We start from the raw sequence: 27938 nt of genomic DNA on the forward strand, positions 1-27938 counted from the left end.
AAATGTCGGGATGTGACATCACCCCATGTGTCAGTAATGACCCGGTCCTTGCACAGAGGACTACCTTTACTAGTTCTGTATAACAGCTCAAGGGAAGTTCTGTATAACAGCTTTATTCAACCTCTAAGCAGGAGCTTAAGTATTTGGCTGTGGTTTTAAGGTGTAGTTTGTATTTTTAGGGTCTAAAAATGGATCCAGATGTGCCCGTCAAAAAGCCGTTACGTGCAAGAAAAACAATGACCCTGAGTAGTCGAAAGCAGATGGAAATCCTGAAAAATCTTCACAGACTGGGGAAGGCTGGAAGTGACACCTACAGCGTGGATAATTACGTGCAGTTAAAAATGATTGGAAAGAACTGCTTAAATTACACTACTTGCAAAGAAACGAACACTGATCTTGAATTAAAACAGACGTCAGCCAAGGAGCCGGTAGCTAAGCTGGTTGTCAATTCTGAAATCAGCATTTATAACGACAATCCAGATGTGTCCAGGGACATTCCCTATAACGGTTGTAAAGCAAACACTGACGTGAAACAGTTTTTGAACACCAGGTGTTTTGAAGACCTGCTGTATACCTTGTACAAAAAAGACTCTGGTTCTCCAGTTTCGAAGCCCGTGGAAGTGCGTTTATATTCCAAACCCACCAGTAAGCCCCTGGACCATCCAGAAGAACTGACTTCCTCAGTAGCTTCTTTTACTAGTGACACACCTTCCTTGGGTAAAACAGAGAAGACAGAAGAGATGCCTGAAAATCCTGCTACTGCAGAGTTAGAACAAGAACATGGCAGCTGCCTGCTCCAGGAAGGAAATACGCTGCCTGGTAAGCGTGCTGATCTTTTAATGGATTCCAGAAGTATGTCTGAAGAGCTGTGTCACGATGGGTAGCCGTGTTAGTCTGTCAATAGCAGTAGAAAAGAGCCAGAGTCCAGTAACGCCTTAAAGACAAACAAAATTTCTGGCAGGGTGTGAGCTTCCATGAGCTGCAGCTCACTTCTTCAGATACAACTAAAATGTGAGTCCATCTGTCCTTAAGCAGAGAAGAGTGAATTAGGCACACAATGGCAATGTAAATGTCAGTACCAGGTAAATGACTTTAGCAGGCGTGATTGGGTTAGGTGTGATATGTAGAGGGGTAAGTAGGCATGGAGAAATCAGCATTGGTAATGAGGCAGGAATCCCAGATCCCTATCCAGTCCAGGAGAATGCATAGTCTTGAGCTTCATTATTAGTTGTAATTCAGCAGTCTCTCTTTGACATTTCTTTGTAAGAGAACCGCTACTGTTAAATCAACAGCTGAATGTCCTGGAGGGTTAAAATGTTCCCCCGCTGGTTTCTGAATGTTGTGGTTTCTGATGTCAGACTTATGTCCATTCAGTCTTTGTCGCAGGGACTGGCCTGTTTGTCCAGTGTAGAAGGGGGAAGGCATGTGATGGCATCAATCAAATTAGAAGTTGTACAAGGACCTCTTCAAGTACCCTCCTCATATAGAGGAGGGTGACGAGTTGTTTTCTGATGCTAGCAAAGATGCCAGTTCAGCCCCAAATCAGAAACTAACTTTGGGCATTGAAACAAGGTTGTAATTAATATTTGCAGCGCAGTCCAATACAGGTTGTCGGCCCACTTCATCAGGTGCAAACAAATTGCATGCACAAACTTCCAAGAGCTTTTTATCATGGGTGTATGCCTGCCGCCTCCCCCCCCCCCCATTCTGCCCAGGAACGCCTGGGATAATTGGTTGCTTGGAGGACCAGATGCAGACAAGCCGTTCACCCAAATGTTCGAGAACTCTGGGCGTTGCTCTGCGTTCTAGTCCCGAAAACACAAAGGCCTTGTTTCAAAAGGAAGCGGCAGATCTCCGCCTTGCGCGGAAGGTGGATTGGAGACCTGCCTTTTGCGTTATTATGCTTGGGGCCTTGTGGCAAAAGTGAGTTGCTTCCAGGCTGATCCTGCATTGAGCAGGGGGTTGGGCTAGATGGCCTGTATGGCCCCTTCCAACTCTATGATTCTATAGTTCTAAACTGCCATTTTCCCCTTCCTGCTGAGGACCCCTGTTGTCATTCCACGGGGTCCCTCAGGAACAACTTTTTCACAGGAACAACTTTTCCCGGGAGCATTAATTCCACGTAGGTCAGGCTTCACCTGTATCCATTGAAATGTGTTGTTCCAAATCTCTCGGTGAATTCTTTTGTCTTCAAGATGACGCTTTGAGAAAAAGGAGGCCTTCTGAATGTAAAGAGGTCGGTTCTAAGCGCAGGAAATCAGCCGACGAAACCAGTGACACCGGGGAGTTGTCCGGTACGCGCTCAGACAAGAGCCAGTCAGGACTGGACAGGGTAAGTCGGCTTGGCTTAACCAAAAAGCTTGGTTTTGGGGGGCATGTTTAGGCGTAGTTGTTCTGTGGAACTGTCTGGGGTGCGTTTGCTTGGCTGCGACGAAACCCGAATTAAAGAGGGAGCTAAACCCAGGAAGCTGTTCCGCATGTGGCACTTGTGCTCTTTGGTCGTCCTTGATATGCTCTGAGGACTTCTTCTGAATGCCGCTGTCCGTTCTTCCCATTTTGCGTAATGGCCTGCTGTTTTTGTTTTGATAGCTTGCCTCAAGCCCCCCTGGGGCTGGAAAACGCTCAAGGTAATGCTGCGGCCTTGTGATGATATTGCTATGTGAAGTGTGTTTGTGGGGGGAGGTCTCTGTCTAGATTCAGCCAGTTCAGGGTGTTTCATTTCTTACGCCTGCACCAGGGGTTTGGAACTCAATAGTTATGAGGGCCAGATAGGACATACCATTGGTCAGGCCGGGCCTTGCCTAGCCAGGCCAGATTGAGAGTGGGGGTGTGGCTGCCTCATGGGCCGGATAAGAGCTCTCAGGGCCTTACGCTTTGTCAGCGTCAAGCTCACCCCTCTAGTGCCAAATTCTCATCAATGAGGAGAAAACATTTTTTTTTATTTGGGACGCAAGACAGATTACACAGAGCAAGTTAAAAAAAATCAACAGGATGGGATATGCAATGAACTATGCTCTTTCTCTTTCCCCCTGTTCTTAGACCGAGGTCTTGAACAATAAAACTTAAATAAGACCCATCTCTAAAAACACCTCCCTTCGACTCTTCTCTGCAGCCTTCAAAAAACAAGTAACAGGATAAGTATGCTGAGGGTCAGAATCCTGTAAGAGGAATTGAACCTTTTGCTCCAAAGTTGCTCAAAAAAACACAGAAATGAATGATGTAATAGGAGTGAGGGTTGTAGAACCCACCAGAAGTCTAAAAACAGAACCGAAGCAGAGCTTAAGTATTTAATATGACCCATTACATGTTGCAAAAATTGCATAGTAGGATCCTAGTTTCAGCAAGCTATACACAGTAGTATAGACCACAGTCCCTAGTAATTTATCCAAGTAACTGTGGGAAACATTTAATACAGTGCGGCATTTTAGCTTATTTTTCTCTAAAACCTGACTCAAGGCTGATCACAGTGATACCCCCCCCCCCCCCCAAACACAGGTACGGTGGTGGAAGTGGGAAGTGCCATTGAGTCGCAGTCAGCTTACGGCAACTCTTTAGGGCGGGGATGGCGAACTATTTTGTTACAAGGGCCTGATACAACAAAGATGTCACTTGGTCGGGGCCGGGCCCAGATTGGGAGTGGGAGGGCTGCCTCAGCTGGCTTCCTGTGGTTTCCTGTTGCCTGCCTGTGCATGGCGACCCTGGACTTCCTTGGTGTCTCCCATCCAAGTACTGACCAGAGCTCACCCTGCTTAGCTTCTTAGATCTGAGGAGATTGGGCTCGCCTGGCCCATCCAGGATGTATGTTGTCCTCTCCTCTTATGTGAGTGGACTTGGCCTCTGTCAGTGAAGTTATTGTGTGTCTTGAGGAGTAGCGGTGTTTACTTTTACTTGAGTGTATGGCTGAGATGCCCAGGCAAGCCGGATCTCATGGATCTCGGAAGCTAAGCAGGGTTAGTCCTTGGGTGGGAGAACACAGAGGAAGTCCAGGGTTGCTATGCAGAGGCAGGCAATGGCAAACCACCTCTGTTCGTCTCTTGCTGTGATCTGGATGGCCCAGGCTAGCCTGATCTCAGATCTCAAGCTAAGCAGGGTCGGCCCTGGTTTTTACCTGTATGGGAGACCACAAGGAAGTCCAGGGTTGCTACACAGAGCCAGGAAATAGCAAACCACCTCTGAACATCTCTTGCCTTGAAAACCCCATGGGTGGTCACCATAAGTGATTTGAAGGCCAAGGCAGGGGGGAGGCTGAAATCCCACAAATCTCACTTTGTATGTTCCTCATGAGATTTTTGGCATTTTGAACCACAGAATCCCAATTCATTTCAAAAACAGGTTTCCCTGTGATCTGGGGAACAGTCAGCAAATACAAGTACAGATTTACTGTGGATGCATGAAATTTATTGTGCTTTGGATCCTGGCCTGTGGGCAATCAAAGTTCAAACATAGCTTGAGTACAGAGCAAGAGGCAGCCAAAGATGGCAAGGAAGTGTTGGGAGGTGTGTTTTTTTAATTGCACTAAAATGTGAGTGGGCATTACTAAAAAGGCCGGAATAAGAAACCACATCACAACAGTGATATCATGTCATACCTAAAAGCATACAGTTAAATTGTGGGACTCCCTGCCCCAGGATGTAGAGGGGAGTGGACATGTTCACAGAGGATAGGACTATCCATGGCTGCTAGTCAAAATAAATACTAGTCATGATGCATAACTATCCTCTCCAGTAGCAGAGGAGCATGCCTATTATATTGGGTACTGCAGAACACAGGCAGGATAAATGCTGCTGCAGTCGTCTTGCTTGTGGGCTTCCTAGAGGCACCTGGTTGGCCACTGTGTGAACAGACTGCTGGACTTGATGGGCTTGGGTCTGATCCAGCAAGGCTTTTCTTTATGGTCTTATGCATCAGTCATTGCAAAAGACGTGTAGAATACAGTATGAATGATAAAAAATGAAAAGTCAGGAAGGAATCTTGTGCAAAGTCCAAAATTTCACTTACCTCAAATAAACATATCTTTCCTGCATCGCCCCTTGGAGGGCTTTAGAACGTCTTCCTGCTAAGTACAGCCCCCAAATAGGAATAGTGCTGATTTTCCAAGTGTAAAATTCCATGTGCTCCTCCCCTCCCCCATTGCAGGTCAGGTGCTTAATTCACCGTCACGTAGATAATGTGATGGGAGATCTGGATCGCAAGGTGCAGCAGTTGAACGAAAGAATCGATCACACGCAGTGTCTGCGGAAGCACGAAGAAATAACGATCCGGATTATAGTAAGGCGGCTTTTGGTTTTACGACTTCGCATGCCATTTGTGTGCAGCGCCTATTAATAATGTATCAGGCCACAGGCAGGCAAGGAGATCTCTACTGTTGTATTTTTCCTTTGCTTCATTGATCAGTCTCTCTCTTGTGTGCCTATCCACCAGTTCAAACACCACAGAATGATCATGATTGGCATCTTTAAATTTACTAGTAGCCTGTGTGCTGAATATTTTTTTCTTGTTCTTTCGATTTAGCAGCATAGGTTTTCTCTTGTGGCAACTTTAAATAGCAGTAATCCAGTTCATTGAACTGAATTCAAGCACTCTGCCAGGGAAGCTTGCTGGGGGACCTTGGGCCAGTTGCCTAACCATCCTCGCTGGGTTGTTGTAAGGACAGAACGGAGATGAGTCAAATGGAGAGCTGGCGTGGTGTAGTGGTTAACAGCAGTGGACTCTAATCTGGTGAGCCGGGTTCGATTCCCCGCTCCTCCACATGAAGCCTGCTGGGTGATCCTGGACCAGTCACAGTTTTCTCCAAACTCTCTCAGCCCCACCTACCTCACAGGGTGTCTGTTGTGGGGAGAGGAAGGGGTGGAGCTAGATGGTAGGAAAAAAATGAAAGTCAGGCTGAAGGAAAACTTCATTCCTGGCCAATAGGAACCAGGCACTATCAGAGAGAAAAAATCTGTGGAGGCCAAAGGGCAGCGCGGAGCATCTGATTTGTGCTTCCCTGTTGGAATGGATCTGCCCAACCTTCAGCTGTCTGTCCCATTGCCTAGATTGTAGTTTGCATTGGTGCCGTGGATCTGACTCCATAACATCTTCAAGTACCTGAAGGGCTGTCATATAGAGGATGGTGCCAAGTTTTTTTCTGTTGCCCCAGAAGGTCGGACCACAACTTACGGGTTGAAATTAAATCAAAGAGTTTCCGTCTAAACAATAGGAAGAACTTTCTAACAGTTAGAGGGGTTCCTCAGTAGAACAGGCTTCCTTGGGAGGTGGTGAGCTCTCCTTCCCTGGAGGTTTTGAAGCAGAGGCTAGATGGCCATCTGTTAGCAAGGCTGATCCTATTACCTTAGGCAGATGATGAGAGGGAGGGCATCTTGGCAATTTTGTGGGTATGGAGTAGGGGTCAGTGGGGGTGTGGGGTAGTTGTGAATTTCTTGCATTGTGCAGGGGGTTGGACTAGATGACCCTGGTGGTCCCTTCCAAGTGATCCTATGATTCTAACACAACCCAGCCCAAACCGGTTCTGTCTCTTCCCTTGCAGAAGAAAATATCTCGGCTTGACAGGCGTGTGAATTCTATAGCGGACCTCCAGAACACCCAGTTGCCCAAAAAGGTAGGCAGTCTACCCTGCAGCATTGCCGGGTTCTAGATTATTGTTTTTCTATTTTTGGTTTGCTGCCCAGAGCCTTAGCGGAGGCAGGAGGGGAATATAAATTATTTTTTAAGCCTGGCTTTTTACTCTGTTTTTTTAAAAGAAATGTTTCAGTAATAAATAAATAGTGTGCGGTTGTGCAGATAGGCACATTGGGGTGGGGAAACTGTGCTTGCCACCCTGCCTGCCCAGATGTTACGTAGGAGCCATAATGGTGTAGTGGTTAAGAACAGTGGTTTGATTCCCCACTCCTCCACATGAGCAGTGGACGCTAATCTGGAGAACTAGGTTCGATTCCCCACTCCTACACATGAGCAGTGGACTCTAATCTGGTGAACCAGGTTGGTTTTCCCCACTCCTACACATGAAGCCTGCTGAGTGACCTTGGGCTAGTCACAGCTCTCTTAGAGCTCTCTCAGCCTCATCTACCTCACAGAGCGTCTGTTGTGGGGAGGGGGAGGGAGGGTGATTGTAAGCCGGTTTGATTCTTCCTTAAGTGGTAGAGAAAGTCGGCATAGAAAAACCAAATCTTCATGTTGGTGGGAATAGTGCTTGCCACACAATCGATTAAATCTCTCTTCAGCAACTTTCATGCCAGCTTCTGGCATGAATCTCAACGTCTTTATTTCCAGAAGAAGTTCCCGAAAGTTGCTAAAGAGAAACCAAGTTCTCCTGGCAGCTGGCTGAGATGTCAATCAGCAACCGGTGAAGTCAGTGTAGGGTTTTGTTGGGAAGCAGTTGATCATCCTAGTTCCAAGGGGGAGGGTGGGTGGAAGAATCTAGCTTTATTTGTTCATGTTGTGCTGCGGGAAGTCACAACATGCACTTTTTCTCCCTCAGGCAAATCTTCCAGTTGTACAAGAAAAAGTTACCATATTAAATATGGTCAAGCCCCTTCCCGGCAGTCCAAACGATCCATCCATCCCATCGAAAGGTCAGCCAGTAGAGGCTGGGGAAACTCCTTCCAAAACTGCCAGAAGGTAGGTATGTCTTTGCAGACAGCAGAGCAGTTGGGCCTCTATTAGTTGCATGGACAGTGTTGCAAAAAAGCAAGCTTGCCATCTCATGGTAGCAGTGTGGTGTCATGGGTAGAGTTCATAGAGTTGGAAGGGGCCATAGGGGCCATCTAGTCCAACCCACTGCTCAATGCAGGATCAGCCTAGAGCATCCCTGACAAGTGCTTGTCCAGCCTCTGCTTAAAGACTACCAGTGAGGGGGAGCTCACCACCTCCTGAGGCAGCCCATTCCACTGCTGAACTACTCTTAACTGTAAAAAACTTTTCCTAATATCCAGCCGTTACCTTTCCTCCCGCAATTTAAACCCATTATTGAGAGTGACAAGATTAGAATACTAGAATCGCAGAGTTGAAAGGGACCACCAGGGACATCTAGTCTAACCCCCTGCACAATGCAGGACATTCACAACTAACTCCCCCCAGTGACCCCTATTCTATGGCCAGAAGATGGCCAAGATGCCCTTCCTCTCATGATCTGCCTGAGGTCATAGCATTGGCATTGCTGACAGACGGCCATCTAGCCTCTGCTTCAAAACCTCCAGGGAAGGAGAGCTCACCACCTCCCGAGGAAGCCTGTTCCACTGAGGAACCGCTCTAACTGCTAGAAAGTTCTTCCTAATATGTAGACGGAGTCCTATCCTCTGCTGCCAACAGGAACAGCTCCCTGCCCTCCTCTAAGTGACAGCCCTTCAAATACTTCAAGAGAGCAATCCTGTCCCCCCTCAACCTCCTCTTCTCCAGACTGAACGTTCCAAGTCCCTCAGCCTTTCCCTGTAGGGCTGGGTCTCCAGGCCCCTGGTCATCCTCGTAGCTCTCCTCTGCACCCGCTCCATTCTGTCCACATCCTTTTTGAAGTGAGGCCTCCAGAACTTCACGCAGGACTCCAGGTGCATCCTGACCACTGCAGTGTACAGCAGAACTATGACATCTTGCGATTTGGGTGTTGGTTCAAGTTTCTGGGCTGGATTCAGATCTCCACTTGACAAGGAAAGCTTACTGGTTGACCTTGGCCTGGTCACTCCTAGGGACATGGCAGGGGGCACATTAAGGAAAGGCGAATCAGGGTGAAGAGGCGAGAGAGGGCAAAAACGTAAGAGGCCGCTCACGGTCTTGCGTACTGTGACCAAAAAGCTGTTTGTGTGTTTGCAGGGCTATTGCAAAATCCACAACGCATGCTCAGCCCTTCTGCAGGAGCAAGCCACAGTGGTGTCATGACTGACAGCCCAGATGTAAGCCGTTATGCCCAACCAGAGTTCCCAGGTGTCAGAACTTTGGGTTTCGCACCTAGAGATGGCACTGCAAAATCAGGAAGGGCACGTTTTCAAATCTTGGCACGGTTTCTCTGCCCCACCGCCTCTGTGCTGAGCAGATAGGTTTTTTTGAGGGGGGGGGAATTTATGTGGAATGCTCATGGGATGCTTTGAAAATCCTTTTTTGAAGAAGGGCAGCCAAGCAAATGCCCCCGATGCCAGTTGGCAGTATTTCCCGACCCCGTGTGATATCTCTGTGTTGATGAGAAGTTTTCACACCCCTGGTTTTTGTGATTTGCAGTGTTTATACACAGGAGAGACAGAGAATTCCTGAATGGTGCCAGAATTCCTGAGAAGCATAAAACAATTTAAGGCGAAAGCAAACGAGGCATTTAGCACCCTTGCTACTTTCTGTATCTGCCCAATAATTTGTTGTTTTGGTTTTTTGGTCAGTTCTGCCAAGGAAATGTGCCTCGCCGTGGAAACCCCTGGTGTCCAAGCTGGGAATTCAGCAGGTATAAAGACTGAAGATCTGTGTTGAATGTATTTTTAAAACACTGGTTTTAACAGAATATGGCTAAAGGGAACCTAAATATTTTGCTTATATTTTTCTATTTCCCCCCCATCAAAATAAAACGCATCTGGTGGAGGCCAGAAATGTGTTTAGGTGAGGACTCTAGCCACGCCTTAATCAAAAGCACCCTTTATTTTCTTTGCTGAAAAGCTTGTCCGATAGTTTATATGTGTGCACGATTCATTGAAGACCATTGCTGTAGACCAGCGGTAATGTAAGGGTGCTTGACCCTTTTGTGTCTTCTTGGACACAGACAGTAGACGAAAGACTCAAGTTTGCAGATTTCCTATCCAAGTTTTCCCTCAGACGTGCCTTTAGTAATGAATAAGATACAGATTTAGAACGAAGGGACCATCTTGAACTATGTGGTGATGCCAGAAGGAAATGCACACCCTCTTTCTGGGGACCGAGCACCCCATCTTTTCCAGTGCTCCCAGGCTATCTCAAATTCTTAACCATCCCAACCTTTCGAAGGCTTTTCTTCTTGGCTAGACGTACTGCCTTACCCCTCAATTAATGATTTGGCAGATTTTTAAATACCCCAGTCAAACAGAGAGTCTGCCCGGGTGGAAAGGCAAAGACAGAAACACTAGCCCATTTTTTGTTCAGTTGTGATTTATATTCTTCTGTAAGATCTTTGATTACTCCATTGATTTTACGCTTTTTGTATGTTCTCATGACTATCATTTAATCTTATCTGCTGTCTGGTAAAGATAAGGCTGTGACTATCCGTATGCCACTTTGAAGGTATGCTGAAAGTTATAATCAAGTTACACCTAAATGCTCATTTGCATACAGGTGCTCATTTTGCACCTAGAGTCCATTGAAATCTGTAGGACAGAAGCTCAATGATTCAAGTTCCATCATCAAACTCTTGACCTCAGTTCTCTGCCAAGCTAAGAGGGTCATCTTAGATTTAAGCCACTTTCCTTCAGAGAGAGTTGTTTTTTTAAACCCTGCTTTTTCTCTACCGTAAGGAGTCTCAAAGCGGCCTTCCCTTTCTCTCCCCACAACAGATAACCCTGTAAGGTAGGTGGGACAGAGAGAGTTCATAGAGAACCATGACTGGCCCAAGGTCACCCAGTAGGCTTCATGAGGAGGAGCGAGAATCGAACACAGTTCTCCAGATTAGAGTCTGCTGCTCATGTGGAGGAGTGGGGAATTGAAACCGATTCTCCAGATTAGAGTCTGCCGCTCATGGGGAGGAATCAAAACCGATTCTCCAGATTAGAGTCTGCCGCTCATGTGGAGGAGAGGGGAATCGAAACCCTGTTCACCAGATTAGAGTCAGCCGCTCCTAACCACTACACCCCACTGTTTCTCTTCAGCTCCCTTCTGGAAATCCATTCATGGAAATAATCTCCTGTGTTGGGATGTTAATGCGGTTTTAAGAGGCAGGGGTTAGAAGTCTCACAGAGTCTTCTGTGAAGGCTTCAGGGTCTCTGGGCTGAAAGTTGTGATATTAAATATGAAAGAAAAAAAGGAATTATTATTTAAGACAGCGTGGTGTAGTGGTTACAATGTCAGACTAGAACCTGGGAGACTGCTTGAAATCCCTGCTCAGCTGTGGAAGTTTGTTGGGTGTCTAGGGGCCAGTCATGCACTCACAGCCTAGCCTACCTCACAGGGTTGTTGAGAGGTTTAAATGGAGACGGAGAATATTGTAAACTGCTCTGGTTCCCCATTGGGAAGAAGAAGAGTTGGTTTTTAAATCCTGCTTTTTCTCTACCTTTAAGGAGTCTGAAGGCGGTTTACAATCGCCTTCCCCACAACAGCCACCTTGTGAGGTAGGTGGAGCTGAGAGAGTTTGGCGAGAACGGTAACTAGCCCAAGGTCACCCAGCAGTCTTCATGTGGAGGAGTGGGGAAACCAACCCGGTGGGGTATAAATGAAGTACGTAAACAAATGAAATAAAAGCACCAGTTTTGAATCTAGGCCACAAAGGATGAACCAGTCTTGATATGATGCCATTATGTATCCTGACCTGGCTGTAGCAATGCGCCCATCGGCCGCTTGTCCTCTTCGATCCTGCTGCCTGTTATGAAGCTGCCCTCGTGTTTGGAACCGTGCCGTCAGCAGGCGCCGATTTGCCTCTAGACAAGCTGGCCACCTTGCCTACCTTCCACATTTGTCAGAAAAAACCTGAATGCTTTTGTCAGTTGAATTTAAGAACGTTAAGGTAAAGCTTTGTCCATTTTCCACAGATGTTCCGCAGAAGGGAGCATCTTCAAATGCACACGCCTCAACTGAAGCCCCACGTGCGCCTCAGGTCAGTTTTAAACATTTTTTTTTCTTTCTTTTTCTGCTCTGCCGCAGCCCAAATTTAATTCCTTTTCCTTATCCCTTAGTGAAAGGAGGTCTGGATTATGAACAGTTGTGGCGTTTCGCTTTATCGCCATAGCAAAGTAGATGCTACTTACTTGCTGCTAATCTTTCCGGCCACGTCCTACGTAGCTATAAAAAGTTGAACCTTCCCTCTCACGAGCCAAATTTTACCCAACTGTGTTTTATTCTTTCCCTCCTAATTCCCGTAAGTACCTTTTCAGTGACAATATAGCTAAGTAGAAAAAGACTTCCAATGGGTTTTTTTTTGTGTGTGCTCGGTATCACTGTAAGGACAAACTCCAGAGGGGACGCTTTTGAAGTCTGCTGCAGCCAAAACAACAAAGGATCTTGCTGTTAAAGGGCAGCAGCAGTATTGCCGGACAGGCATTTGAGAATCGCAGCGTGAGCTTTTCAGCATCTCAAGCGCATACAGTATAACACAGTGGGCAGAGGAATTTGCATGCAGGTTTACGAACAGAAGGGGTGGGGAGGCAGTTATTACAGAGAGCGGTTAGAACAGGGTTGTCAGACATGAGGCCTGCGGGCCGGATCTGGCCCCTTGAGAGCTCTTTTTTAAATTATTATTATTGTTTTTATAAGAGGGTACAGAAAATAAAAAAAAAGGGATATGGGGAAAAAGGTCAAATCAAATTAATCTTCCAAGCATTGTACTGTCTAAAATACTATCATATCAAAATATCATTCGTCTTAAGCATATAAGTGTTACCATCTGCAATCATTAAGTAATTTCTAAATTAGTTCTCTAAGCGTTCATGGTGCATGAGTAATAATCATACAAAGGTTGCCATTTTGTCATAAATTCATCCATAGAATTCATTTTCAGCAAGTAAGTTAGCCTGGCCATTAAAATCCAAAAGTTTACTGTTCCATTATGTGATAGCTGGTATTGTGTTAGATTTCCAATATCTAGCATAGACAGTTCTGGCAGCAGAAGTGGCATATTGATAAAGTTCTTTATTGGCAGAGTTCACTTGAGAAGTGATTATGCCCAACAGCCCTTGAGAGCTCTTAACTGGCCCACGAGCTAGCCGAGGAAGCCACCACCACCACCCCTCGATCTAGGCCAGCAAGGCGTGTCTCGGCCCAACCAAGTGACATTTATGTCATATCCAGCCCTTGTGACAAATTAGTTCAACACCCCCACGTTAGAAGATCCATTTCCCCAGCACGAAGGTGTGTGGATGTTACACTGCTAAGCTCAGGCGAAAACTCAAAATGCCACTTACTCTCCCAGACCGCTAGTTATGATCTGCCACACAAGCCCTGCTCTCCGTGGCAAGCCAGGTAGCGACCAGAGACAGGGTATTTTCTGGGGTGGCCCCTCACGTATGGAATGCCCGTTGAAGACGGTTTAATGTTTTTTGTTTTTATTTTGCAAGCCTCCTCAAGCACGTTCCATGGAGGTGGAACACAACACAAGCTTTTATTGGCATATAAAAAGGAGGAAGCGACATTAGGATAAATCTGAGTACAAATAAATAAAATTGGATAAAACCATTCCAAATCAGCCATTAAGGAAAGCTACACACCATGAATAGAATCATAGAATAGAATCATAAAGTTGGAAGGGACCACCAGAGTCATCTTATCCAACCCCCTGCACAATGCAGGAAATTTCACAACTCCCCCACACACACACACACTCCCAGTGACCCCTACTCCATGCCCAGAGATACCTGATTGCTAACTGTAAGAACCTCGCAACTGATTCAGTTACTTTTGGGTGTTGTGTGGTCATAAGATAGGATGTCCTGATTTCATCAGAGAGCCATTCTGTGTTTACAAACAGTGGGTCAGTGAATTGGGATCGGTAGGTGGCACACAAATTCTCTCAATAAATGAAATAAAGATCCAATCCAGAGAGCAAATGATCCGCTCAGAGTGGGTGGACTGAGGTTAAGGGAGATGACAGTTCCATTCCTGGTGCTGTCTTTCGCAAAAACACATGAGGCTGCCTTCTGCTGAATCAGTACTGAATCAGACCCTGGGTCCCTCAAGGGTCCGTCTTACCTACTCGGCGGCTCTCCAGGGTCTCAGGCAGAGGTCTTTTACATCACCTCCTACGGGGTCCTTTTAACTGGAGATGCTGGGGATTGAACTTGGGACCTTCTGCATACAAGGCAGATGCTCTACCACTGAGCCACAGTCCCTCCCTGAACATGTGAAGCTGCCTTCTGTTGAATCAGACCATCAGTCCATCAAGATCAGTCTTCTCTGCTCTGACTGGCAGCAGCAGGTCTCCAGGGTCTCTTTCATATCACCAACTGCCTGCTTCTTTTAACTGGAAATGTTGGGGATTGAACCTGGGACCTTCTGCTTGCCAAGCAGATGATCTACCTCTGAGCCCCGGCCCGGCGCCACAGTACCTGGTCCTAGACCCCACCCACCCAGTGAACTTGGGCCAGTCTTTCTCATTCCAGCATTCCAGGGTCGCTGTGTGAAGCAGGGGGTCTATAATGGCCCCTTCCAACACTATAGTTCTGGATTAACATGGAGAGGGGAGGACGAGGCTCTCTTTGGGGCAAGAGTGGGATAAAAATGCAGTGGCCCTTCTAGGATCCTGGTGCTCTTCGTTTGAGTAACTCACTCATTGCTTTTTCAGCAAAATGCTGCTATTAAAATATGGGGGGAATAAGTCCGCCTTTCATCAAATTCTGCCCTCTTTGCAGAACACGTTCCTGATTGATTTGACGGATGAAGACGATACTAATCCAGGTGAGGAAGGACTGGATTCTTCCCTTATCCAGACCGCTTAAGACCAGAAGCGTCCCATATTTTTGGATTTTTCCGTATTTTGGAATATTTGCATATACATAACGAGATATCTTGGGGAATGGACCCAAGTCTAAACACGAAATTCATTTATGTTTTATATATGTTTCATATACTCTTTATACATATAGCCTGAATGTCATCTTAAACAGTATTTTTAATAATTTTGTGTACATTGAACCATCAGAATGCAAATTGGTGTGCTACTCAGGGCCTGCATGCTGGCTCAAAAAGTCTGGTTTTCAGGTCAGCCTGGATATTGGATGTCCAGATAAGGGATACTCAACCTGTATCATTTTATTTAGTAGACTTCCCAGATCTCTGCCTTAATTGAACTCCTGTTACCAGTTTCGGTCGAGCTTAATTGTTGTTCTGATGCGACTTCATTCATTTTCTAAAGCAGGGGCGCCCAACCTTTCTTTGTACCCATGGGTGACTTTTGAATTTTGAGAGTGGGTGGTGCGTGACACCACAAAATGGCTGCTTGAGGAGTCGGAGCCAAACCCAAAATGGCTGCCTCAGGAGGTGGAGCTGATCAGAACTCACACTTCCTGGGTAGAAGGAAAGCCTGAAGGGTGAATGGAACCACCACTAAGGAAAGCCCAGGTGCTTACCAGTCCTGATTTTCCAGTGGGAAATCCAGCATGGTGTGGTAAAGAAGAAGAGGTGGTTTTTCTATGCTGACTTTCTCTACTACTTAAGGAAGAATCAAACCGGCTTACAATCACCTTCCCTTCCCCTCTCCACAACAGACACCCTGTCAGGTAGGTGGGGCTGAGAGTGTGTGACTAGCCCAAGGTCACCCAGCTGGCTTCGTGTGTAGGAGTGGGGAAACAAATCCAATTAACCAGATTAGCCTCTGCCGCTCATGTGGAGGAGTGGGGAATCAAACCCGGTTCTCCAGATCAGACTCCACCACTCTAAACCACCTCTCTTCACCACTACACCACGCTGGTTCTCAGAGCCAGTGGTGGACTTTAATGTGGAGGACCAGGTTTGATTCCCCACTCGTCCACACGAGAGGCAGACTCTCATCGGTGGACTTTAATCTGGTGAACCGTGTTCGATTCCCCGCTCCACATGAAGCCTGCTGGGTGACCTTGGGCCAGTCACAGTTCTCTCCAAACTCTGTCAGCCCCATCGACCTCAAAAGGTGTCTGTTGGGGGGAGAGGAAGGGAAGGAGATTGTAATCCGGGTTGAGACTCCTTAAAGGTAGAGAAAAACGGTATAAAAACCAACTCTTCTTCTTTTGAATAAGGGCAGACAGTAACAGATCCTGCCTTACAATGTCCCCAATCCACCTTGATGCAGCAGGCGCCATGGAAAGTACTGGCAGGTGCCTTGGAACCCTCAGGCACCACATTGGAGAACCCCATTCTAAAGATTTAAATTTTTTGCTGCTGATTTTAGATGTCTAAAATCGTTTGGTCCTCTTACAGTTATTGTTTTATGTGAATTTATTTGGAAGCTGCCTTGAAATTTTTTAGGAGAGGGATGGATGTACATATAGATAAAAATATTTCACGTAGCACAAGTTCACACAGTGTAAATGTAAGCGTCTAGTGCGATTCTGTGGTGAGTTGATGTAGTGCTGTGACTAAGGTTGCCAGCTCCAGGTTGGGAAATACCTGGAGATTTTTGGGGTGGAGCCTGAGGAGGGCGAGGTTTGGAAAGGGACTTCATTGCCATAGAGTCCAATGGCCAAAGCGGTCGTTTTCTCCAGGTGAACTGATCTGTATTGACTGGAGATCAGTTGTTACAGTGGGAGATCTCCAGCCACCACCTGGAGGTTACAAAAATCAACAGCAGCAATGACCAAATGAATAGTAAAGACTGTATCAGTGTATACATAGAATAATTGTGTGTGTTAAGTGCTGTCATGTCGCTTCCGACTCCTGGCGACCCCATGAATCAATGTCCTCCAAAACGTCCTATCCTTAATAGCCTTGCTCAGGTCTTGCAAACTCAGGGTCGTGGCTCGCTGTAACCACAATGGTCAGTTCAAAAACTTTCCTCAATTGACATTGACCATGGGAGTTTGATGGATCTAGGGCTGAACAGAGCAAAAACCATGGTCCATCAATGCTTGTGTGATGCGGCGCTCCAGTCGGAAATTGCACAACTTTCTGGGGTATATAAGAATTTATTATCTGGTGGTGGCAAAGTCTCAGCTCCATACCTTTCCAATATTACTTTACCCCAACTGAGATGGGCATTCTCGAGAGCACATTTTGATGCACTCCCTTCAGCTGTTCTTCTGGGTAGATTTCTAAATCAACCCAGAGAGATGAGAAAATGCGTGTGTACAGCAAGAGCAGAGGAGGCTTTCTATTATATTGTGAACTCTATGAGGAATTTAGAAGATCTATAATCGAGCCCTGGTTACAACAATATGGTTATTTGCATCAACCTATAATGGAAGAAAGATTAATTATCCAATTTCTGCTTGAAGATAAAAACCCTGCTATTTCTTATGATGTAGCTAAATTTTGCTGGAAGGCCATTATTAAAAGGAATGTTCAAAGCAAAAGGGTTATACTATTAGTGACATATCAGATGACAAGTGAAGGGTGAAGCAGGGCACAATATATAATGTACAGTGTTTATCTGGTACCATGTCATGTTGATGGTGTGTTTGATCAGTTTGTTTTTGGTTGTTCTGTATTTTTGTTTTCCCTTTTTATTGTTGTGTTTATTGGTGTTGTATGGGTACTTGCACTGCACTGTTGTTTTGTGCTGGGCAATGGCCGTAACTATAAATGTAATGAGGGCCGTGGCTTCCTTGATTGAGTCAATCCATCTCTTGTTGGGTCTTCCTCTTTTCCTGCTGCCCTCAAGTTTTCCTAGTATGACTGTCTTTTCCAGTGACTTTTGTCTTCTCATAATGATAGAATAACAACAACCAATAAGCAATCCTGGAAAAACCTATGAGAGAGTCATCACGAACCAACATACAACTAAGTATATACTTCTAACTAGTCCAACATGGACTATGTAACAAATTAGTCCATAATAAACGTGTAGCAACTTAATCTATGCGCTGTATTGAAGCCCAGAGGTGAAGGTGATGAAGTGGAAACTGAACGTCGCTGCAAAGCCGGTCACCACAAGATAAGAATCCGATAAAACCTTATTTCGTATACACTTCCTCAATTGCTGATTCACACGTTGGCAAGCTATTCCGAGGACACATTCTACAGTATTTACAAACAATCACGGAGATGCTCTTTGGCGGACTTCCAAGAGGTGGCTAGTATCATCAAGTGCCTATGGACTAGGGCTGTTGAAATAAAAACATTCGTTAAAATTCAGGTTCAGGTTTATTGGCCTTTTTTTATTCGGGAAAACTCGAATGCTGAATTCCCCTATACCGGTAAAGGTAGGAATTCGGCTTTAAATTCGGGTTTCCCTAATAATTTGGCCATTTAAACCCTTTTGTGGCTCCTGGGGGGGCATCTTTGCAGATAGAGGTCCCAAATTTTCAGGGTAGCTAGAAGGGACTCTCCTTGCAAGAACTCTCAAGTTTGGTAAAGATTGGGTCAGGCGGTCCGGAGTTATGGGGTCTGGAAGGGGTCGCCCCCATCCATAAAAAATGCATTGTGGCTGTGGTCAGATTCTTTAATAGGATTTCAATGGAGAAGCCAGGCTTTAAACGGTGGGTGGGAAAGTTTACCCGGTGTCTCCATAGAGATACAATTTGATACACTTTGTCTCTATGGAGGTTTGGGGGGAACTTTCCTACCATTTAAAGCCCAGCTTCTCCATTGAATACATTGAAGAGATAAGAGTCTGAACACAGCCACTTTGCCAATGCATTTCTATGGAGGAGGATGGGGGCGACCCCTTCCAGACTCCATAACTCTGGACCCCCTGACCCAATCTTTACCAACTTGGGGGTTCTTGCAAGGAGAGTCCCTTCCATCTACCCTAAAAATTTGGGACCTCTACCTGCAAAAATGCCCCCAAAGGAGCCATGGAAAGACATTGCTAAAAAAAGCCGGATATTTGGGAATGGCAAATTCGGCTTTGCCAACCTCCCGGATTTTGTGGACTTGGTAAACCCAAACCAGAAATTTACTGAATTTGCATTTATTCAATATTTTCAAAAGCCCTACTATGGACCCACTTTTACTATGGACTGATTTGTTACATAGTCCATGTCGGACTAGTTAGAAGTATATTCTTAGTTGTATATTGATTCGTGATGACTCTCTCATAGGTTTTTCCAGGATTACTTATTGGTTGTTATGTTTTCTTGTATTTGATACAGCTATTCTATGCACACACTGATATAGTCTTTACTATTCATTTGGCCACTGCTGCTGCTGATTTTTATTGCCTTATTTAACCTGCAGCACAAGTGTTGGTTTATTAACCACCTGGAGGTCGGCAACCCTAGCTGAGATTAGCTGTCATTAGTATGGTATTTTTAGCCACTGTGGAAGGAAGCACGGGATGTCGGTAATTCTGGGGGAGGTTGGTACGTGGAAAAATGTGGGGTTTTTTTAAGTGCTATATTGATGTATTTTACTTTTTAAGGAAAAGAAAAAGAGATCTCAGTCGAAGCAAATCCACCACTGGAAAACACCACGTCCTTGCCACCCCAGCCAATGGCGAAGCCGTCAAAGAAGGTATTAGATTTTAGAATGAATTATTTTGTCACAGTCCGTGGGTTCTGATGCGTGCTCCAGGATTCTGGCCTTCTAGTATTAATGGCTTGTGGGCCGGATGCCCGCTCTATAGAAATTTAAACATGCCACACACAATTTCCTCCCACCCCCCATAGTCTTGCAAAGTATCCAGTTTTACCCAGGCAGTAACTTGCGTGATGCATGTTTTAAAACATTTATACAATGCCAGAAAAATGTATTTATTTATGTTATTTATAGTCCCCCTTCCTCACCGGGACTCAAGGCAGATTACCCAGAGCGAGTTGATACAATCGACAGATGGGACATCCAATAAACAACGAAATAGGGTTTGAGTTGTCAAACCGACTGGAAATTTAGAAAACAGAACTGAAGCAAAGTAAAATGTTAACGTGACACATTAAATGACACAAAATTACATAGTAGGATCCAACTTAACAGCAAACTATACAGAGTAGTATAGACCAGGGCTTCTTAAACTTTTTCCACTCGCAACCACTTTTCACCCGATAATTTTTTACACGACCCCGGGTATATAGGTTAATAAAATAGGTATACAAATCAATCATTTACTGATAATAAATCATAAAGGAATTTATTTAAAAACAATTCTTTGGTATACATATAATTTTACCATTAAAGACTAAAGCTGATTTGCATACTAATTTGCATACTGTTGCCAACTTTTTTGCAACCCCCCACATTCAGTTACACGACCCCATATGGGGTTGCAACCCACAGTTTAAGAAGCTTTGGTGTAGACCACATTCTCCTCCGAGGCAAGGGCATCTTATTGTTGGGTGTTTTCCCGCTGCTCCCAGGAGGCAGGACCAAAAACGAACTTCCTGTCTCCTTGGCGGGAAGACCGCCCACCAACCTCAGTTCTTTGTCCTGCCTTGTTCCGGAGAGCAGCGACCTTCATTAGCTCTAGCTCAACCTAGATTCCAAAGCCTCCTTTCCCATACCTATTCGATTTCGTCTGTACCGTGAGTCTTCCTTGTTTGTCTCCCTGCTGTTTCGTTCGTCTCCGTTCCCCCCCCTTTTTTCTTCGTTCCCCTCTCCCCGCTAGCGCGGGTCAGAGCGGGGCTTAAGGCACCGGCCAGCCAACCAAAATGGCCGACGGAGCTTCGGGGAGGGAGGATGACCTCCTCTCCGTGGAAGATTACCAAGCGGGGGGGCTGGTCCATTCCGCCCAGAACCCCTCCAATGACCGCCCCGGTGGTCCTTTGGAGCGGGAGGGAGCCGCGGAAGCGCATTCAGGGGAAGAGGGAGAGCCCGCGCCACAGAGAAAAAAGGCGCGAAAATCAGCGCCGAAGCTTGCGCCGCTCTCAGGCGCGCAAAAGAGAAAGAGGCGCTCCAACAAACCGAAGACTGCTTCCTCTAGACCCACAGTCAATGCGACCGCAAAAAAGACGGCTCCAGTTCAGCCTGCGACCTCGGTGCAGCCTTTGAACTTCGTCGGGTTACCGGTAGGAGGGCTCCAGGCGGGAGGTGGCATCCCCCCCCTTTGAGCTCTGTGGGTGAGGGGAGAATGTATTCCACTGATGAGGCTAACGATTTAGTTAACTTGGCCCTGCAGAGGCAATGGCAAGCCTTTCAAGCTTTCCAGATGAGGCTTTTCCCCCCCTTTCCCTGGGTGGTGCAACAAACCTCTCCACATTCTTCTTCTTCTTACCCAGTTAGCACAGATAGAGATGAACCAGAACCTGGCCCTTCTACCTCTAAGTGGCCTACCAAGGCGGCCAAGAAGGCCTCAATGCAGGCCACAGTGGTTCAGGATGAGGCCCTTTCCTCGGAAGAGGATCAGTCCTCAGACCCAAACGAACGCGAAGATGGGGAATATGACTCAGACGAAGACATCTTGCCTTCAGATGAGCAACAGCCAAGACTGTTTTCTGGGGACGACTTTCAGAATCTTTTAGCTAAGGCCCTACTGGCACTGGACCTCAATGAGGATCAGGAAGCCTTAGAGGACCCTTCCCCAAAGCGCAAACGAGGGGTGCAGGAGTGCTTCCCTAGAAAGAAGACCCAAACTAACACGGTACCTTTCCCAGAATTTTTTCTGCAGGCAGTCAAATACGAATGGGATAACCCCACTTCAGGTAAACAAATCCCTGCTGGAGTCAAAAAGAATTACACCCTGGCACCTCATGCCATGAGCCTTCTTAAGGTCCCTGTAGTGGAGGCACCTGTTATTGATTTACAAAACCCTGGCCTAGTCCCTGAGGATGGCGTTGGCTCCATCAGGGATCAATTAGACAGGAAGGCAGAATCAACCAGGAAGGCCCACGAGGCTGCTGCTATGGCCATCCAAGCGAATGCAACCACCTCTATCTTTGCCAGAGCATCCTATCTCTGGTTAAAGAAACTTATACAGCTGGTCCCTGAGGAGAACCACCGGGTGTCGGCTGGATTGGAAAGGGTCCTTAAGGCAACCTCCCTGATGGCAGATGCATCCTTAGATGCAATTTCTTTCTCAGCCAAGTCCATGGCATCCGTGACCTCCGTGAGAAGAGCCCTATGGCTCAGAACTTGGCCTGCTGATTTTAAAGCCAAGACTTCATTGATGGCCTACCCCATTCAAGAGGGAAGACTATTCGGAGAAAAGTTGGATAAAATCCTAGTGGAAACTAGAGATAAAAGACACGTGATGCCGAAACAACTGAAGAAGGACAACCGCCCATCCGGATATCAGTCCTTTCGTACCCCCAGAGCCCCCTTCAGGTACAGGTCTGAATCCAGAAAAGGATCCTGGGGCAACCACAATAGCCTCCGGCCATTTCGCAAGGGCGGCAGATTCCTTCGACAAGGTCAACAGTCACGTTCAGATAAACCTGACAAGTTCTCTAAGTCAAACTCCCAATGACTCCACTTCTCTCCCCATAGGGGGAAGGTTACAGGCGTTCGCAAACAGGTGGGAACTATCAAACCCCGACAATTGGGTTATGCCTATTATCTCCAGGGGCTACCTCCTGGAATTTTCCACTCCGCCTCCGGATCGCTTTATCCTTTCCCCATGGCCAACAAAGAAAAAGAAACAACTAAGAACACTTCAGGCCATTCTTCATCTGCAGCAATTGGCAGCCATAGAGCCGGTCCCAGCCCGGGAGAGGTTTCAGGGAGTATACTCCATCTTTTTCACGGTCCCCAAGTCAAATGGGGACTGGAGGGCAATTTTGGACTTGAAGTTTGTGAACCGCAGGATCCAAAAGAAGCGTTTTCGTATGGAAACATTGCGTTCCATTGTGGAATCCCTCCTCCCTGGAACTTTCATGACGGCGCTGGACCTCAAAGAAGCTTACCTTCATGTCCCCATCCACCCTATCCACAGACGATTCCTCCGCTTTGCCTACGCCCAGGAACACTACCAGTTCAGGGCACTCCCCTTTGGACTTTCCTCAGCGCCCCGAGTCTTCTCCAAGATCCTTGTCACCATCATGGCATCCCTCAGGCAGGAGTCGATTCAAGTCCACCCCTACTTAGACGACATCCTGATATGTGCTCAATCTCGTCACCAGTCCCTACGGGACACCAGGAGAGTAGCTCAGGTTCTGCAAGAACACGGATATGTCCTAAACCTTGCAAAGAGCTCATTGGAACCCTCCCAGAGAGTCATCCATCTCGGAGTCCACATAAATTCAATCACAAATGTTCTCTCCCTTCCTCAGCCAAGAATCCACAAAATAGTCACCTTGGCCAAGGCCGTGATTCTAAACAAAAGATCCAGCTTAAAGGCTCTAGCGAAGCTCATGGGGCACATGGTCTCATCCATAAACATCGTACCATGGGCAAGATTCCACCTTCGTCCCCTTCAGTGGATGCTCCTGCCCTTCCAAAGGGATATCACCCGCAAAACTCACAAACTCATCCAAGTATCAGTCTCTGTAAAGAACAGCCTTCGCTGGTGGACCAACCCATCCAATCTACGCAAGGGTCAGCAGTATCTCCACGAAGACCCACTGCAGCTCTTCACGGACGCAAGTCTGGAGGGATGGGGAGCTACCCTCAACTCCAAGGTAGCACAGGGCCGTTGGTCTCCGAAGGAGAAGAAACTCCACATCAACCTCCTAGAGCTTCGGGCAGTTCGGCTAGCGTTGCTGACCTTTGCCACCGACCTTCAACACCACCACGTCCTCATTCGATCAGACAACATGGCCACAAAGGCATATATCAACAAACAGGGAGGCACCAGATCATCGACCCTCCACCAGGAAACTTCTCTGATTTTCGAATGGGCACAGTCCAACGTCCAATCGTTAAAAGCAGAACACATCAGAGGAGTCCTGAACACCGAAGCGGACTGGCTAAGCCGCCAGACAGTACAGGAGGGCGAGTGGTCCCTAAACCAGATGACATTCCAAGCCATCACAAACAGGTTCGGTCTACCCACAATAGATCTCTTCGCGTCTGCCACCAACCACAAGACCCCTCGGTTCTTCTCCAGATACTACCATCCGAGAGCAGAGGGAACAGACGCACTTCTCCTCCCCTGGCCTCAGGAGCTATTATTCGCCTTCCCGCCCATTCCACTTCTTCCCAGAGTTCTACGCAAAATCCAGCAGGAGAGAGCCACGGTTATCCTGGTAGCTCCCTTTTGGCCACGGAGACCCTGGTTTGCAACCCTCCGCAGGCTCTCCATTCAAGAACCATGGAAGATCCCGACCACACCGACTATGCTTCAGCAGGGTCCCTTGAACCACCCAAAACCCCAGTGGTTCTGCTTGACCGCATGGCTCTTGAGCGCTCAAGACTCTTAGCATGCGGATATTCTCAAGATGTGGTGACTACCATTCTAGAAGCTCGTAAGCCTTCTACACGGCGGATCTACACAGCATCCTGGAAGGCCTTCGTCAGGTGGGCACAGAGAAAGAAAGTCGACCCCCTAAACCCAGGGGTCAGTAAGATATTGGAATTCCTACAGGAGGGCGTAAGACTGAAGCTATCGGCCTCCACCCTCAAACGACAAATTGCAGCCATTTCCACTGTTATTCCCTCAGTAGAAGGCGTTCCTACCTCTCAACATAGAGACATCTCTGCGTTTCTAAAAGGAGTCACACACATTCGTCCTCCGACCATCCACCGCTTTCCCACATGGAAGCTGAACCTAGTCTTGAAGGCGCTCACCTCGGCTCCCTTCGAACCGCTACGGAAGATACCCCTCCAATTCCTTCGGATGAAAGTTTTTGTTCCTAACTGCTATTACATCGGCCCGCAGAGTTTCGGAGCTCAGAGCCCTTTCAATCCATAAGGGCCTCTGTACCTTCCACAAAGATAAGGTCGTCTTGAGATTGGATCCAGCCTTCCTGCCTAAAGTGAACTCCTCCTTTCATAGATCCCAGGACATTTGTCTACCATCGTTCTGTCCGAAACCGGCCTGCCAGGCGGAAAAATCGTGGCATACCCTAGATCTGCGCAGAGCCCTTCGAATTTACATCGATAGAACTGAGGAATTCAGGAAATCCGATTCTATGTTCATCAACATTTCAAAACCCAACAGGGGGCTCAGAATGTCTTCCGCTTCCATAAGCTACACCCTGCGCCGATGCATTCTAGAGGCTTACAAGGCCGCTAAGGTCACCCCTCCAGTTGGCATCACTGCTCACTCCCTTCGCAGCTCAGCGACCTCAGCAGCGTTCAACCGACAGGCTCCAGTTGATGAAATCTGCCGGGCGGCTACCTGGTCTACTATCAGCACCTTCATCAAACACTACAGAATTAACACCTGGTCATCTGCTCAGGCGGCCTTTGGACGCAGGGTCCTTCAGCATGTGCTGGAAGAGAACTGACCCACCCAATTCTGGGAGCTCTAGAAGGTCCCAACAATAAGATGCCCTTGCCTCGGAGGAGAAGGAAGCCTTGGTACCTACCGTGAAGGCTCTTTCTCTTCCGAGGCGAAGGGCATCTGACCCACCCGATTAACAGTTCTTCCTATCTACAGACTAGGACACATCTTGCCCCAATGGGCAAAATTACCGAAATATTGATGATGTTCAATCCTTAAGAACTACTTTGCTAATACCCTGTTGGTATCATTCAGTTTTTTAAGTTACCGCTCGTGGTGAGCTACACTTGCCAGTTAACCCTCTGGGTTTATCTAGGTTCACTGTTCAACGTTTGTTAACTTCCCTGTTTCCTACCTTTCATGTGTACCGTTCTCAGTTTTTGTTTAAGCACTACTCTAGGAGCTAGGCAAGCCAGTAACTGAGGTTGGTGGGCGGTCTTCCCGCCAAGGAGACAGGAAGTTCGTTTTTGGTCCTGCCTCCTGGGAGCAGCGGGAAAACACCCAACAATAAGATGCCCTTCGCCTCGGAAGAGAAAGAGCCTTCACGGTAGGTACCAAGGCTTCCGTCCCTAATAATTTGTCCAAGTAACTTTGTGAATCATTTTGTACTGTGCAATCCTCTTGCCTACGTAGAAAAGCCCTCTTGAGTTTTGCATAGTTTGGGGAAAGCCAGGGGGGCGGTACCCTTACTGACTTCCCCAGGCAGGCCATTCCACAAGGTGAGGGCCACAACAGAGAAGGCACCTGGACGGGCAGTTGTTGATTTTGCCCATTTGCAGGGTGGCCCCCAAGAAGGCCCTGCTCAGCGAAGCTGACATGGTGGAGGATAGGGGGAGAGACGGTCTCGCAGATGTGAGGGTCTGAGGCTATGAAGAGCTTTGTAGGTGATAGCAAATACTTCAAATTGAGCCCAGTAACAGATGGGCAGCCAGTGGAGCAACTACATAATGGGAGTAACGTGTCTAGCTCCTGTTAATAGCCGGGCTGCAGCATTCTGTACCAGTTGGAGTTTCTGAGTTGATTTGGAGGGGAGACGCATGTACAGCGCATTACAGTAATCTAGTCTTTTTTTTCTTTCATAATTTTTAACTTTTTTATTTCCAAAAACATAAATACGTAAACAAATATACAAAGCAAATGGAATAAAATCGACATAACAAAACACAATAAAAACATAACTATAAAAAAGCAATCAGTTTCTGGGTAAAAACAAATATGATTTTGTTTCAATTTCAATAACTTGCCTTTGTTACACTGTTCTAGCTTTTTAACATTAAATATGCTGCTTTTTACTTACTCGTTTCTATACTTTGCAAATTCATGGTAAAACTTGCCTACTAAGGCTAGAGTTTAGTCTAGCCTTGATGTCACTTTGGCGTGGATCCAGGAGGCCATATCAGGGTAAGCGGTAATTTTTGTTGTGCTAGGCTGAGCTGGAAGAAATCCTTTGTTGCAACTGCATTAACTTGCTTCTGAGACAATAAAATTGGGTCCAGTATAACTGTGAATTTCTGTGAAGTTCTTAGCATCCTTTAAGAACGATGATCCACAATGCCTTTCTCCCCCCGCCCCTTTTTTCCCATCTGTTTCCATCTTCTCGATTATGGTGAGGGTCCTTTTTTAAAATTTATTGTTTTTTTATTTTCAAACAACACATACAGCACACATTCTATTACATAATCAATACTTTACGCTTACAACAAGATCTTCTTCTAATATCCTATGGAGCAGAACTAAGTCAGTCTATACTGTCTAATTCTAATCTTAAAAGTGAATAAAACTTTACCGAGAGGAGGACTATAAAATTGTACTCTAACAATAACCTTTGTACAAACTAATTAGATTACAAAACTTGAGTACTGTTATACTTATGTCATTTACTGAGCCTCTCCACCATTATATCTAAGAGATCAATAACACTGCAAATTAGTTGTAATGAAACCTAATATACCTATGCATATGTGACCATTTTTTAAAAACTACAAATATTAGTTTGCTTAAGAATATTTTATATTCGCCATTGCTTTATAAGGATTATGGTGGGGGACCTGATTCCCACCCCCAGACTCTCTGTGGCCTAGTGTTCTATTAATGGCGCCAGTTCATATGAGGTTTAATGGCTCTTTGTTTATAATTTTTTAATTGATCTTAGTGTACAGTCCTGTTGAATTTTATGTGTTGGATTATTTGACGATTGTTAGCCGCTCTTGGCTGAGAAATAGAGCGGGTGCACATTGAATAAAATAAAAAATAAAAAGAGAGCTGGTTTGCCATTGCATTGTCACTGAGAGCAGTTTTCTGAAGCGAAGTTGGCATTCCAAAAAAAGATGCATGGTTCAGGGTTAATTTTTCTGCGGTGCTTTTGTGCTGTCGGCCTGGTAAACAGAACTTAACCGACGCTTCTGCCCATCTAGATCCCCGCGCCGTTTCCCCATCTTCCTCCGCTGCCCAAGATCCGCCTGTACCCACAGCACGTGAATGGCTTCAAAGACACCCTCCCGCCCCAGAAGCTGGAGCTGGCCATCGCCCAGGTCCAGAACCCCAAAGGCATTGCCCTCCAGTGGAATGTCAGCCAACCGGACGCCAGGTGTGCCCCCATCGAGAGCTTCCATTTATTCATCTGCATCGAGGGCGCGGACAAGGGCGCTCCATCCGCCTGGATCAAAACCAATGAAATCAAGGCCCTGCCTCTCCCGATGGCGTGTTCCTTATCCCAGTTCACCACATCCGGCAAGTGTTACTTTGCCATGCAGTCCAAGGATGTTTACGGACGCTTTGGACCCTTCTGTGATATTCAGTTGATTTCTGCCACATAATTTTTATTTGGGGGGGACGGGGACGATGGCAACAGCTGGACATCTGACATTTCGGTTGGATCTTGCATCCTGTGCCGTTTTACACTTACCGCCGG

The 27938-nt window shown here is 46.5% G+C and overlaps 1 protein-coding gene across 1 annotated transcript; it reads left to right on the plus strand.

Annotated features, from left to right (window-relative positions):
• Positions 1 to 188: 188 nt before the first annotated feature.
• On the plus strand, positions 189 to 27843 carry ATF7IP2 (activating transcription factor 7 interacting protein 2). Its single transcript, XM_056866219.1, has 10 exons — positions 189 to 819; positions 2196 to 2332; positions 5137 to 5268; positions 6527 to 6598; positions 7478 to 7617; positions 9357 to 9418; positions 11682 to 11746; positions 14493 to 14538; positions 19142 to 19227; positions 27442 to 27843. Exons 1-10 carry the CDS (start codon positions 189 to 191, stop codon positions 27841 to 27843), a joined length of 1773 nt encoding a protein of 590 aa, XP_056722197.1.
• The last annotated feature ends 95 nt before the right edge of the window (positions 27844 to 27938 follow it).

The sequence above is a fragment of the Euleptes europaea genome, chromosome 21 (genome assembly GCF_029931775.1).
Source record: "Euleptes europaea isolate rEulEur1 chromosome 21, rEulEur1.hap1, whole genome shotgun sequence".
Taxonomy (NCBI): domain Eukaryota; kingdom Metazoa; phylum Chordata; class Lepidosauria; order Squamata; family Sphaerodactylidae; genus Euleptes; species Euleptes europaea.